Below are 12671 nucleotides of genomic sequence, written 5' to 3' on the forward strand. Positions count from 1 at the left end.
GAGCAAACATTATGAATAGCATTTTAGAAACATAGAGCTTTATAATCTATCTTGATATTGCTAACAGTTAGTGAGGTTATCCTGCTTATAAAGCATATCTTAATGCTAAGTTCCGATTCGAATCTCAGACCTTTTCGGGTTTCTCTAGGTTTATCTGGTTGGGTTCATCCGACGGCGTCAGCTTGTAATGAACGAACGGCTGCACCACCGGAGACAGGAGCTTAGGGTTCAGCTTGTAATCGGGCCCAGACTTCAGGATGTAACTCAGCGGAATACCTAACAGCCAGGTGATGACGAAGCCTGTGACCGTGTACCAGTTAAAGGAGAGGTCCAGGATGCTGAATCCCTTGTCCCCCACAGGGGCTTCTGTGGTGGAACCAAGGATCAGAGGTGAAGCTGTGCTGATTTCTGTTATGGTTCCGTTCAGGGAAGCTGGACAAGCGGATGTGCTCGTGGGCAGGGTGTCATAGTGATTGCGTCCCCAGCTCAAAATCACAATGGTGGCCATACAGGCAATGCTAGCGAGAACTCCAACTAAAGCGGCCTGAATGAAAAAAAAAATGGTTAGGACATGTGCATCATTGGGTAATCCTGAAAACTTACCCTGCCATGTGATTTTGGCACCAGCATTCCCAGCATAAAAACGCCACACGTCGAGCCAAAGCTCATGCCTCCAATGGAATAGATGACTTGCAGAATGGAGTTGAAGTTCTCAACAACCATCCCACCCAAGATGCAGTAGATTCCGGTGAAGAAAACGAACAGTTTCATAATCACGTTGGCCCGGTGCTCCGTGTGTCGAATGTGTGGCTTGATGTAGTCGAAGTAGACAACTCCTCCGAGGGAATTGATGCTGGCGGAAAGCGTGCTAAGGGCAGCGCTGAACACGCAGGAAATAAACACACCTGGCATGCCCCACAAGTTACCTACGGTATCCTGCACGAAGTACGGAACCATCTTGTCCACCTTAGAGACATGCCCAGACTGGATGGGATCGCAGTCGTGAAAGCGGGAGTAAATCACAATGCCTGTGAAGCAGTTGAAGAACATGATCAGGATAAACCCGAAGCCAAAGAGCACCAGCGATCTTCTGGCGTGGCCCAGTGAAGGCAGGGACACGATTCGCTGCACGCAGCTCTGGTTCAGGCCCACGTATCCCGTCCACATCATAGTCGCCGATGTGAATATGTTCCAGATGGTAGAGCGCGTGGTCAGGTCGAAGTTGTAGTTGATATCCAGGCGTCCACCTTCCCCGGCAATGCGCAGCACTTCAAAGAAGCCTCCCACTCGGTGGGCGCCCATCACGCCCACTAGAACCACGGAAGCAACCATAATGGCTGCCTGGATAACATCGGTCCACACCACGGCCTTGATACCTCCGAACATGGTGTAGAAGACGCAGATGCTGCACACAACGGTGTTGATAAGGTGCACATTAAATCCAGTCACTAACAGATACGAAAAATTAGCAACGAGTGGAGGGATAAGTTGACTAGTTAGCACTTACCCTGTGCAAAGGCCAGGGAGGGCAGGAAGATGAAGATCGGGAGCATGAAAAACATCGTCAATATGAAGATGAAGGTCTGCAGCACTCGCACCTTCCGGGAGAAGCGCATCTCCAAGTACTGGGTATATGCAAATATGTACAATAAAATACAATGCTCCTCTGGAAAATCGCACTCTAATTCACCTCATAGCAGTTTGTGATGTTGTTGTTGTAGAAAACCGGGATCACCACGTAATTCAGAAGCGGCACCACAGCCACCATGCAAACCACGTTGAAAAACCAGTTGATTCCGTAGGCGTACATTTCCGCCGGAATGGTCATTATGGAGATCGCCGACAGTTGACTGGCCACCAGCGAAATGGCGATGGGAATCGTCTTCATCCGCTTGCCGCCCATCAGGTACTCCTCTGTGGTGTCCTCGCCCTTGGCAAAGAATCCGAAATAAACTCCAATGGCGGCAGAGATGCTCAGCACCAGGGCGAACACGCCGTAATCCGTGGCGTTGAACACGAACTGTGAGTCTGGAACCACGGTGGCAGCGGTTGCCAGGACGGTAGCGTTCAAAAGGGACGACATTTCGGAAGGATCCGCTCGCGAAGGACTCACAGCCACGAATCACTGAAGCACTATTCACTAGTCACTATTCACTTCCCGGCTCCGATTGCGGAGAATCTCGATTAGAGGCATCACGACGCCCGCCTCGTCTTTTTATAAGGTACGGACGGGTACGGCGCCTAGCCTGCTCTAAATATTATCTATCGACGGCGCTCTCGCGTACGACCTTATCTAGATGGCGGTATTATCCACTAGGATCTTAGATCCCTCAGTCAATTCCCCGGCTGGCTGCCTTCACTCACAGTGGGAGTCCGATAAGAGCACCAGAGTTGGCCGAGATTACGTAATCCGGCACGCACTCATTCATTGTTTTCGCTGTCATCCAGCCAGCGTTGGATGTTTACCCTTAAATCTCGATTATAATCCTGCTGAGAACCTCCAGTCATTCTCCCCTTGCCAGTCACCCTAGGAGCTCTTCTCAGATGGAGCTCTCTCTTGGACATCGCACTCCGGAATTGGCCCCAGACAAGGCCACTCCGAATGTTGACGCTTATCGAGAGCCAGGGGATAGAGTTTTATGGGCCTATAGTGAGTTTTCAAAAATAACAGAGATAGCTTTGATAGATGCTGATTCTTATCAAGCGTTTTACTCGAGATCATTAACGTAGTGGAATTACTGCGGCTCTTTCTGTAACAAGAGGAATAGGTTTTGTTAATCATCAGCTAATATAGAACTAAGGCTTTGTTTAATTTTAGTAATCTCTCGCCTTATCTTAAGTATACAGTTTTACAATAGCCTAAACTCAATGAGGTCAATTTCTATTCGTTACTACAAGTCATTCAAATTTCGGAGTAAAATTTGGAGTACGCAAGATGGCAATATGATTATTCCATAGGACCATCTGCAGTTGTGGTGGCTGCGATGTCGTAATCGGGGGATTCCACAGCTTCCACTTCGTTTGGCGTCTCTCTCATCGTAATGCATCTCATAGTGCAGCTTTTTGGGTGCACTTCCACGTATGTATGTTTGTTTGTACATAGAGGACGGCCACCTCGGCACGCATTCAATTGGGAAATCTAATGACGCCGAATGTTGGTTAAGTGGCTGCAGCTTCAGATTCAGCTGCCACTTCATTTATGGCTCTGGGCCACAACTCCAACTTCGGTCGTGGTAATTGTCGATGTCCATCGACTCATCATCCCCCATCGCCTTCCCCGCCAGCAGCTGCAGTTGGCCCAGAGTCTCGGCTGCATATGTCGCAATATTCGCGTAATGAGCGCCCCTCCGGCTCCATCTGCCATCCACATCCCCATCTTCAACAACATCTTCCATTTTGAGCACTTGCACGACCGAGAGTATCTCGTACACAGCAAGAAAGAGGCTACAACACCGCCTCCAATGAATCATTCATACGTATCTGGTATCTGCAAGATATTTTCCTAAGTTGAAAGTTATTATATTAGCTTGTCACTCAAATCATTTAGATGTGTAATTTGGCATTTGCAATTAGTGATAACACAAGCCCAGTTGTTTGGCTCAGTGTACGTGGAGATAGGGCAGGGGTTAAAGCTACCTTATTATCGAGTGAAAAAGTGAAAGGATTGGTGGAGGTGCTTGGCTTGGTATTTAAAAACACTGACATGGGGCCAGTGACAACTCGGTTTACGTAGAGCTGCGAGTCCGATCAATTGGAATGGTGGGTCCATGTGAGTGGATTGTCATTACGAGATCATCGAGTGTTTTGGAGGCAAGCAATGCGGAACGAGGTCAGTTTCATTAGATGAAATGACGTTTGGCGAGATAGCCATTATTTGGAAACTCCCATGGATTCGCGGTATTGAAATTAAAACAATGCAATCATTTAACGGTGACAAAATTTACTATTTTTTTTATTGTTTTCATATTTTTTTGTTGTTTCTTTGTTTGTTTCATATAAAATAAAAACACTTACGAGCTAGTAATGCGTTATAACACTTTCTGGGGTGTTCTCCATCTTGGTGTTGTGGGTGTTGTTGTGTGGCTTTCGTTTTCGGGTTTTCTTGTATTCGTGTAGTGTGAGAAACTATTTACAAGGGTTACAAAAAAGCCCGAGACGAAGTCCCGAGTGGGTTGGGGTTTCCGGGGATCGGGCGTTTCAGAGTGTTGGGGTACAGTCGCTGAGTTCGGGAAGAGGGCTTGAGAAGGGGAAGCGATCTCCAGTTCTCTCGGGATCAGAGCGGATCGGTGATCGGTAGTTCCTTTTTTAGGTCCAGGTTGCCCAAATTGGTTTAGTGTTGGAGTCGTCTTTGTCGGTTTCGTGTCCGTCGGTATTCATTTTTGGCAGAGGTGTGTCTTTCGGATGTGAGACCTGGCGAAGATCTAGAAGGGCGCTCCATAGCTGCCGCTGGGCCTTGAAGGGGCTCCATACGATCCGGATGGGGCACTGGGGTATCCACCGCCGCCACCTCCCGCCTGCGAGCTCTGCTGGGCGAACTGGGCCACCTGGATGGCCTGGCGGACGCCTTCCAGATCGATGCCCACGACACGGCCACCGCCTCCGATTCCGGGGGCTCCGTAGCTGGTGGAAGGTGGACCGTAGCTGCTGGATGGGCCACTAGGGTAGCCACCACCGCCGCCGCCGCCGCCTCCACCACCACCGCCGCCCTGCTTGCTCTCCTCGTTCAGCAGGATCTGACGCACCTGCTCCAGAAGCTGGGGATCCACGTTCTGGCCCTCGGAGGTCTGGAAGCCGCCGCTCACAGCCTGGTAGCCGCCACCGCCACCGCCGCCGCCACCTCCGAATCCGCCGCCGAAGCCACCTCCAAATCCGCCGCCGCCACCACCGCCTCCGCCGCGGGGATAGTTATATCCGGATGGTGGCTCTGCTGCAGCCAGAGCGGCCAGCGCGAACACTAAGAACTGAAAGTAGGTAGTCGAGGTTAGTGCAAATTCCATATCAAACTGGTGATCTCGTCAATTGAATTCTCTTAAATCAGATAGATTAAAGCACAAGGAGAAAATCCAATTGCAGCGCTTGCGGTCTGAAAGGGCTTTTCATTCTAAATCCCTTAAAGGTCTGTAATCCGCTGGTGTCCGAGATTGGTCGGGTCTTGAGGTCGTCGGGATCGTGTGTTACTTACCACTGAGAAGGAGTTCATAGCGACGATTCGGGTGAGTGTGTTTGTTGGGGGGAAGAGTTGAGTAGAGTAGAGTGGAGTGAATTTGGTTGCTTCCGAGTGGGGAACCAGCGACTGAATGCATCTCCACGGCCAGCAGAGCCACTCTTTATACCCGCCGGTGCTCAGCTGCTCTTCAGCTTTCGGGCCAACTCGTCCACTCGGCAACGTCATTATCGCCAAACTTCGTCTGCAACTTGTTTCTTTTGCTGCTGGGCGCTTCTCACAATAAAACAAAATTTCCAATTGGAAAACAACGAAGAGACAGAAGAAAAAGAAAAGGCCGAAAAAAATAAAATGTCGCTAACGATTTTGGTATTTGAAATTTTCTTTGGCACTTTCCTTCGATTCGCGCGGACCAGGAAGTGATTTTTCCCACCACCGCGATCGATTCCGAAGGTAAGTAACCCAGCCGCAGCCACTGAGATTTTTCGACAGCCCAGGAGGATCATGGCGGCTACCAAAACATATTTCTCCTGGCCATGAGGGATGGCTCCACCGACGAAACTGCAAATCGCGTTTCCCGTTGCCCAACTGCAGTTGCATTTCAATTGTGGGTAAGTCGCAACCTGGGCTCGTCATCCATCAGCATCAGCGTCACATGGGCACGAATATTACGAAATGGGCTGGGAAATGCGAATCGGGGGAGTCAGGAGGGTGGCGGACGGGGACGGGGACGGGCCCGAGGCCGAGGCCCGTATAATTCGTACGATCTCGATGTGGAGCAGTAGGGCCATGGCACCACGGGGCGTATAATTAATGTTTCACAAGGAGCCTAATTATACGAGTATGTACATTTGCAGATGGGTGCTGCAATCGCAAGAGCCCGAAAATTGCACTTTACGCTTTGAAAGGCATGCAGTTGGGAATGCCAGAGCTAAGTGTCTAACCAACTAGCGACACACCAGGTAATACACCTGCACTTAAGTTAACCCTACCAAATGACCTCGAAATAAGATCGAAAACCAGATATCTGCGCTCATTCTGGCAGAAGTGAAAGAAGAAGTCCCCGATTAACTGGAGGCCCCATTATGTCATGTCTTCGGATGAGCACCTGTGCAGTCGCAGATGGCAACCATAAGGTGCAGGGAAGACACACGATGAAAGGGAAGACGCCTGCATGCGAGTGGAAGTGAACCTGGCCGTAAATTGGACTAAATGAGGTTTATTTACATCTCGACTCACACTTTCGCAAATACCCAAAACCGGCAATGACTTTGGCTCCGCTTCATGCAGAGAAATCAACTTCAAATACTTTGAAAGTCAGCGGAAAAGTAAGGACATATATCAACTATTATTCTGTGATCGCAGAAGTATTTCATTTGATATGATATTCAGTGGTGATTTAATTTCCTTATTATCATGTTTAAATCATCATCGAAATCAGCAATCGGACTTTTCTGCGAGTGTATTAAGGGCTCTTCGGAAACCTTCACGCTCAAAAGTGAAGGACTATCTGCGTTGCGTGTCGCCCTGCGTTGGGGCACGATCTGCAGTTGGTGGTCAGCGCTTTGGATGGGGATCGGGTTCGACTGGGATTGGGTTCGGGGGCAACAATGAGATGAAAGTCAACACTTCACACTCGATGGCGGAGGCAGCCGACTCAATGACAGTGCGCTAAATCATTTTCGTGGCTCGGAAGAGCTTAGATCTGCTGTGGCTGCCACTGTCGTTAATTCGGTTTATTGTGGTCGAGAGATTCCGGCGAAGGTCTCTTGCCCATCGATGGCGTAATCCCACCTTTGTGGGACTTCGCTTTCGGCCGTGTAATTGGAGCAGCGGGAAAAGGTCACATGCCAGATGCTGCCTGGCCAGAAAAAAGCCTGGCATTAACCTCTGTGTGTGGCACCTTTCTATCTTGAGTAAACATTTGATGAGATCTGTGATGGTCCTTTGAATAGCAATTGCTCGTTATTGACATAATTGTGGGAGTTCAAAAATAGCTTCTTCATTCATTAGCATTTGGCTTCGCTTGTTTTTGCCTCGCTTTTTGCAACTTTAATGAACGCTTTTTATACGTCGTGGCCTATCTGAACATATCCATCATTAACACGTCTGCCACTAGGTCAGCTTTGGACAGTGATGGCGATGCCGATGGCTTTGGCTCTTGCTTTTCGCCGTTCAGTCGGCTTAGCCCGGCCCAAACCGAACCGAAACTCATTATGCCTCCGTGTGTGCGTGCGTAATTGTTATGACACTATAATTGGGCCAGCAATAGCAAAACAAAGCCGAAACAAAAATAAAATCCCCTCAAATGCAAAAGCTGCCAACTGCCAGACGCGCCTGAATTATCAAAACGAATTCGCCTCGTTTGCCATCGAGATTTCGTTTGCTGTTCCTCATTTGCAGGGGGACACCGCCCCCGCTTTAGTGTAACATTTTGTTTAAAAAGTATGAAAAATATATTCTATAAATTAGATACGATGAGCTGCGCGCCGTGCTTCCTCTTCTTCTGGTGACTAGCAGTCAGTGTTCCTAGTTGAGAGCCATCATGGCGTATGCGCAACCTCGCACACAGCACCGTTCTGGTTTCGCTGATCCATTCAGGTGCGTCATTTCGGCTTGGAATCGCTAATCGACACGGACAGGTGGACAAAAACTGCCTACTTAATTGACTATGGGAGGGGTCATTTTTCACAGTCGCAGACGAGGCTGATCAGCCTCAAAAAACCGACTATTCCGGCCTATTGATGACAGAGGGAGAATGGCCGTGCGACAAAGTTGTTGCAGCGGCGCTGATGAAGATGAGTTCGCGAAATGTTTGCCGTGCGATGGTGTTTGGTGGCTCATTCTCTGCAGATCCCTCCAAGCCGATGAACCCCTGGACAGGCTGCACAGGTTACATAAGCCAGCGAGTGTGGTACACAGGAAAAATATGTGCCTACTTCGCACACCGCACTGCCATTGTTCACATATGTATCTACACTCAACTCCGCAGCCTCGGTGGGAGCAGCTCCAAAAGATCCAAGATTATCCCAATCTGATTGCATTCAAATTATTTATTTGGTATAAGTTGCGCAGATTGTTATCGGTTAGGATTTTGAATTATTTTGCCGACATACGTACAGTTAAAAAATTGCATTGCACTTTATAAATAAAGTATCGCAAAAAGAAAGATCCCTTTTAAGTCCAGATTTAAAAGCGAATCACCCAATGTTCGAAATTTTGTAAAAATATGTTCTCTGGGCATTAAGACTTGACTTCAATAACTGTGTAGTCGCACTACCTGCACTATGGCCAAACACCCAGCTCTTGGAGGTGAGTGGTCTCCGCTCCTCCTCCACTCCATCTCCACTTCACCTGGGCCAAGTGACGCTTCTGTCGTTTCCTAGTAGCGGGCCGAAACGGGTTTTGGATCTGGCATGCGCGGTGCTCCCCGCTTTATGTAAGTCAAGCGCGGAGACCAGCGACGCAGTCATGGAGCTGGAGCAGGGAACTTGGAGCGCGGAGCATGGAGCCGGCTAGCGGGCAGATGCGCAGACTTGGTGGAGGTGGGAGGTGGTGGAGCAAATGCAGTGCCTGTGCAATGCGAAACGGCAAAATGGGCAGCAGCAACAGGAGACACTTAAAGAAAATGGTAAGTACTTTGAATGGCACCAGATTTTTGTTGTTAACTGACAGTTGGGCAATTATAAGCCAATCCAAGCATCCACTGATTAATGTCCAGAAACACAACTTAAACTTATTTTTAAGAAAAAAATACCTATATGTGTTTGGCCTAAGTTTTTCCGAAAATCCGGCAAAAGATAGCACGGTGTGCATGGAAAAACTGCCGTTGAATGGGAAATTGCTGCGACACGTTTTTGCCTTGGTCCGCTGGGATGGGATCTGTGACCGGTCTGAGTCGGCGGTGGTCCGGTGTCTATGTCTCAGCCCCAGGTTTGTTTTCCGCATAAAAAGACACATTCATGCTGGCATTCTGCAGCCAACTTTAGCCTTTGGGTGCTAACCACTCGGCTGGCTTATGCAAAACTTCACATCCTCAGCTATTCCGCGACGATGTGCCTTGTGCAACACCCCAGACACTAGGGAGTCTGACCAGTTGATCCACCCGCCATGTGGTCATCTAGGTGCACCGTTCTCGAGGCGGGGTAAAAGTAAAAGTTAATGTGTGTGGCCAGCGTGAAGAATGGCAATCACAGATCGAAGATCGCCGTGAAGCAGCTGGCTCATTTAGCCTCCTTAATTATGCCACGATTTCGCTCAGCCAACTCATCTGCTTTCTGGCCATGGAGGTGCCCCATTGTGCGCCTCATTTTGCTATTTTGTGTTTCTCTGGCCAAAATGCGGAAAGTGGCAAGGCAGAAAACATAAATGGTTTTACGGGGGTCTAAATGAGTTAATTAGGTTTGCAGTCGAGAGGTCTTAACCAACACGAGTTGACCATGGCAAAGCAAATGAAGATATCAGAGAAGGGGTAATACATATGTAGGTGGATAGATACATTTGTACTACATGAAGCATGCAACCTTAAAGGCTTTGGGTTTTCTTGAGTTATTTTGGTAATCTGTTTTCTCCATCATGAGCTAAGGTTAGGCGTTTAAAAGAGAGTAGATCTATTAGAAATCACGATGTAAAAGGAGTACATAATACATGTTTTGATAAAAAATTATTACACAGACCATTGCTGAAAAATTTGATTAAAGCTTAATGTAATGCGTAGTTCATTGTATGAAGAACTCGCACCTTTATAACATACAAATACGGTCTCTTGGTCAAGAGAACTCTTTGTGCGACTTTGGCTATAGGAATCCCTGATTCAAAGCTCGTTATGGAAATGCTTGGAAATGTAAACAGTGAGATCCTCAGGCAGCCCAAACATATCCAGCTCCTTGGCTAATGCGAAGTACCGCCGCCTAAGGATGTGAGCCACTTCTTTGGGTTGCCGGTTCCTTGTAAAGACTCCCTTTTTGTTGCCTCCCACGCGGGTAATAGCTGCAGTGGACAATTTTAATTGGTTTTGACTCTTGTTTAAAAACGTTTGAAATACATACTCTGCGCGGTCCGAAAATCGGCGAAGTTCCAAACAAACTCTCCAATAAACCATCCCCTTCCACGTAGCTCGTCGAAAGCCTTGAAATGGCGGGAGAAGAGCTCAACCTGGTATTCCTCCGACCAAATAAAGGCGGGAAGCTTTATGGAAAGTCAGAATTAGACACAATTATAGGTCTGAACGTGGTTCCTTACAGAGTGCATGCCCTCCATAGTGTCGCCGCCGTACTCAAATTGAATGACAGGCTTTCCAAACTTGTCCCGCCAACTCTGGGCCTCTATCGTCAACAGGTTAATTATCATGTCAGTACGGCCCGAGTTCTGATACCAAGAGTTATAGCGATTGAAACCCACGATGTCCAGAAACTGCGCCAAATGGCAACTGGAAGAGTTGGCATTTATAGCCGCGGTTAGAGGGCGCCCGTGCGCAATGCCTCTTACATAGTTTACCAGGGATCTAAAGGTAAGACATCCGTGTTAAATTTTTTTTGTAAGATGTACTTTCTACTGACTCAAAGTATTTAAGGGCTCCCTTCTTGTTCGATCTCGGCTCATTGGCTACCGACCATGCAATCACACTTGGATGGTTTCTGTCCCGGTGGATCAGTTGCTCCAGCGAGGACATGTGATTCTCCAGTAGCTGAGGCTCGAAGATGTCTATATTGACAGCAGGGCATTCGTCAATAATCATAATACCATGCTGATCGGCAAACTGCATAGACTCTTCGGAATAGGGATAGTGAGAGGTGCGATAAGCATTGGCTCCAGTCCACTTCAGCAGGTTAAAGTCTCTAGCAAGAAGCGCATTATCCAATCCTTTTCCGCGGAACTAAAATAAAGATTTTGGTAAGCTTAGTGACCAGATTAACCTAAAAACAACGCTCACATCGGAGTCCTCGTGCCGTCCAAAACCCCGCAGATAGAGGGGTTTTCCATTCAGCAGCAGGGTGTCGTTGTCCCAACTTAAACTACGTATGCCCACTGGTAGGCGGTAGGTATCCTGCAGAGCTTCCAACTCCTTCTCGTTGCTGGACACAAACAGCTCGAATTGGAGATTGTACAGGTAGCCGGGATCAGAATGCATTAGGTAGGGCCACCAGGGAGTTGCATTGGGCACCAGCAGAGTACCATGGTAGATCGCTTTGTTGATCTGCTGGGCGGCCACATGACCATCTTTGTCCCTCAGTTGCACCCGAAGATGGATGGGCTGGATTTGGAGGCCCTCCTTACTCGCTTCCAACCACACGCGGTAGTCTATGCGGCCCAATCCTTCGTTAGTTAGTTGGGTGGTAACCTCCAAGTCGCTTATGTGCAGCAGAGGGGTCGTGTACAAGTGCACACTCCTGTGGATTCCCGCGTAGTTAAAAAAATCGAAAGTGTAACTCTGGACGGGCACGGAGCCGTCATCCGTAGCCACCTCGTAAACAGAACCCTGAGGAATGGTGCGGTTGCTCAAACGATTGTCACACATCACCGTGATCCTGTTATTGCCGCCAAAGCTGAGAAGTCCCGAGATCTCTGATTCAAAGGGTAGGTGACCAATGGAGTGACTTGTGGCGTTCCTTCCGTTGATCCAAACCACGGCCGCATAGTGAACGCTGCTGAATCGCAGCCAAGTACGTTGCATAGCCTTCCATGAGCGCGGTACAAAGAATGTACGTTCATACCATACGGTTCCAACGTGATCTCGTAAGTTATCCGTGGTGATGTCGTTATAGGAGGCCGGCACTGGCATCGAAATAATCTCCCTTCCGGTCTTTCTTAGGGCATCCATAAACCACTTCTCCCTGATTCCTTGTAAGGGGTCAAATGGGTCACTCCTAACCAGTTGCCACATCCCATCCAAGCTCCGCACTTCACGGGTCTCCGATTCCCTGGGGTACAACAATCCCTTGGTTGGTGTGGGCTTTCTGACATCACCATATTCAAACAAAGAGGAATCAGTTAATTCTTTGCGATTGGCGTTCACCAAGAAGTCGTCTTCGGGGTAAGCCAATAGAACCTGGAGACTGCCAAGCAGTAAGAAGATGACGGGCTTCCAAAGCCTTCTCATCGCAAATCAGAATATATCTATCGAGTTACAATTTAATATTTATCAAACATTTGTGAACCATCTTCTTCTTCGCCCGGCTTTTGATAAGAGCGGTTGCAGTGTGACCAGCGCAAACAAAGTGAATAAAATTTATGTTATTTTATATGAAATTCTGTACATAAACTTAAAATTGTAAATTTACAAGAATTTATGTTAAGATTTGGCCTTCCACTCATGATACAATTTTTTTTTTACTGTGAAACATCATTGTTTGGAAACTGCGTTTGAACTAACTATAGAAATAATATGCAGATAGCGGTATATATCCCGCTTAATGTTCCTTCGAACTGGGTCAGAATAACTAATTTAATTACATTTATTAGAAAATAGAAATAGTCCGTGACATGGGAATCCGTGAGGGCAATCGAT

At 47.9% G+C, this 12671-nt stretch overlaps 3 protein-coding genes and 1 pseudogene across 3 annotated transcripts; 1 reads left to right on the forward strand and 3 right to left on the reverse strand.

The window, feature by feature from the left end:
- Positions 1–16: 16 nt before the first annotated feature.
- LOC6730374 (sodium-coupled monocarboxylate transporter 1) lies at positions 17–2216 on the reverse strand. The gene is made up of 4 exons (XM_002105620.4): positions 1691–2216; positions 1508–1625; positions 604–1448; positions 17–544 (listed from the first exon to the last, which is right to left on the reverse strand). Exons 1-4 carry the CDS (start codon positions 2081–2083, stop codon positions 125–127), a joined length of 1776 nt encoding a protein of 591 aa, XP_002105656.1. The 5' UTR covers positions 2084–2216; the 3' UTR covers positions 17–124.
- A 1853-nt stretch (positions 2217–4069) lies between these two features.
- On the reverse strand, positions 4070–5322 carry LOC27209110 (glycine-rich protein DOT1). Its single transcript, XM_016184609.3, has 2 exons — positions 5183–5322; positions 4070–4961 (listed from the first exon to the last, which is right to left on the reverse strand). Exons 1-2 carry the CDS (start codon positions 5198–5200, stop codon positions 4422–4424), a joined length of 558 nt encoding a protein of 185 aa, XP_016037148.2. The 5' UTR covers positions 5201–5322; the 3' UTR covers positions 4070–4421.
- A 2363-nt stretch (positions 5323–7685) lies between these two features.
- Positions 7686–9425, forward strand: LOC27208970 (annotated as a pseudogene).
- Positions 9426–9757: 332 nt separating this feature from the next.
- On the reverse strand, positions 9758–12585 carry LOC27207926 (beta-glucuronidase). The gene is made up of 5 exons (XM_016183555.3): positions 11097–12585; positions 10723–11039; positions 10406–10667; positions 10213–10351; positions 9758–10153 (listed from the first exon to the last, which is right to left on the reverse strand). The coding sequence occupies exons 1-5, from the start codon at positions 12261–12263 to the stop codon at positions 9978–9980; spliced, it is 2061 nt and encodes a 686-aa protein (XP_016037149.1). The 5' UTR covers positions 12264–12585; the 3' UTR covers positions 9758–9977.
- Positions 12586–12671: the final 86 nt, after the last annotated feature.

This window comes from Drosophila simulans, chromosome 3R (assembly GCF_016746395.2).
Source record: "Drosophila simulans strain w501 chromosome 3R, Prin_Dsim_3.1, whole genome shotgun sequence".
NCBI lineage: Eukaryota > Metazoa > Arthropoda > Insecta > Diptera > Drosophilidae > Drosophila > Drosophila simulans.

Excerpts from the sequence above, each read along its gene's own strand:
- LOC6730374 (XM_002105620.4), bottom strand. The coding sequence starts at position 2,083 with ATGTCGTCCCTTTTGAACGCTACCGTCCTGGCAACCGCTGCCACCGTG. Across the intron at positions 1,626-1,690 it reads ACATCACAAACTGCTATGAG|TACTTGGAGATGCGCTTCTC; the intron begins GTGAATTAGAGT and ends GCATATACCCAG. Across the intron at positions 1,449-1,507 it reads CTCCCTGGCCTTTGCACAGG|TGACTGGATTTAATGTGCAC; the intron begins GTAAGTGCTAAC and ends CGTATCTGTTAG.
- LOC27207926 (XM_016183555.3), bottom strand. The coding sequence starts at position 12,263 with ATGAGAAGGCTTTGGAAGCCCGTCATCTTCTTACTGCTTGGCAGTCTC. Across the intron at positions 11,040-11,096 it reads GACGGCACGAGGACTCCGAT|TTCCGCGGAAAAGGATTGGA; the intron begins GTGAGCGTTGTT and ends TCTTTATTTTAG. Across the intron at positions 10,668-10,722 it reads GGAGCCCTTAAATACTTTGA|ATCCCTGGTAAACTATGTAA; the intron begins GTCAGTAGAAAG and ends TCTTACCTTTAG.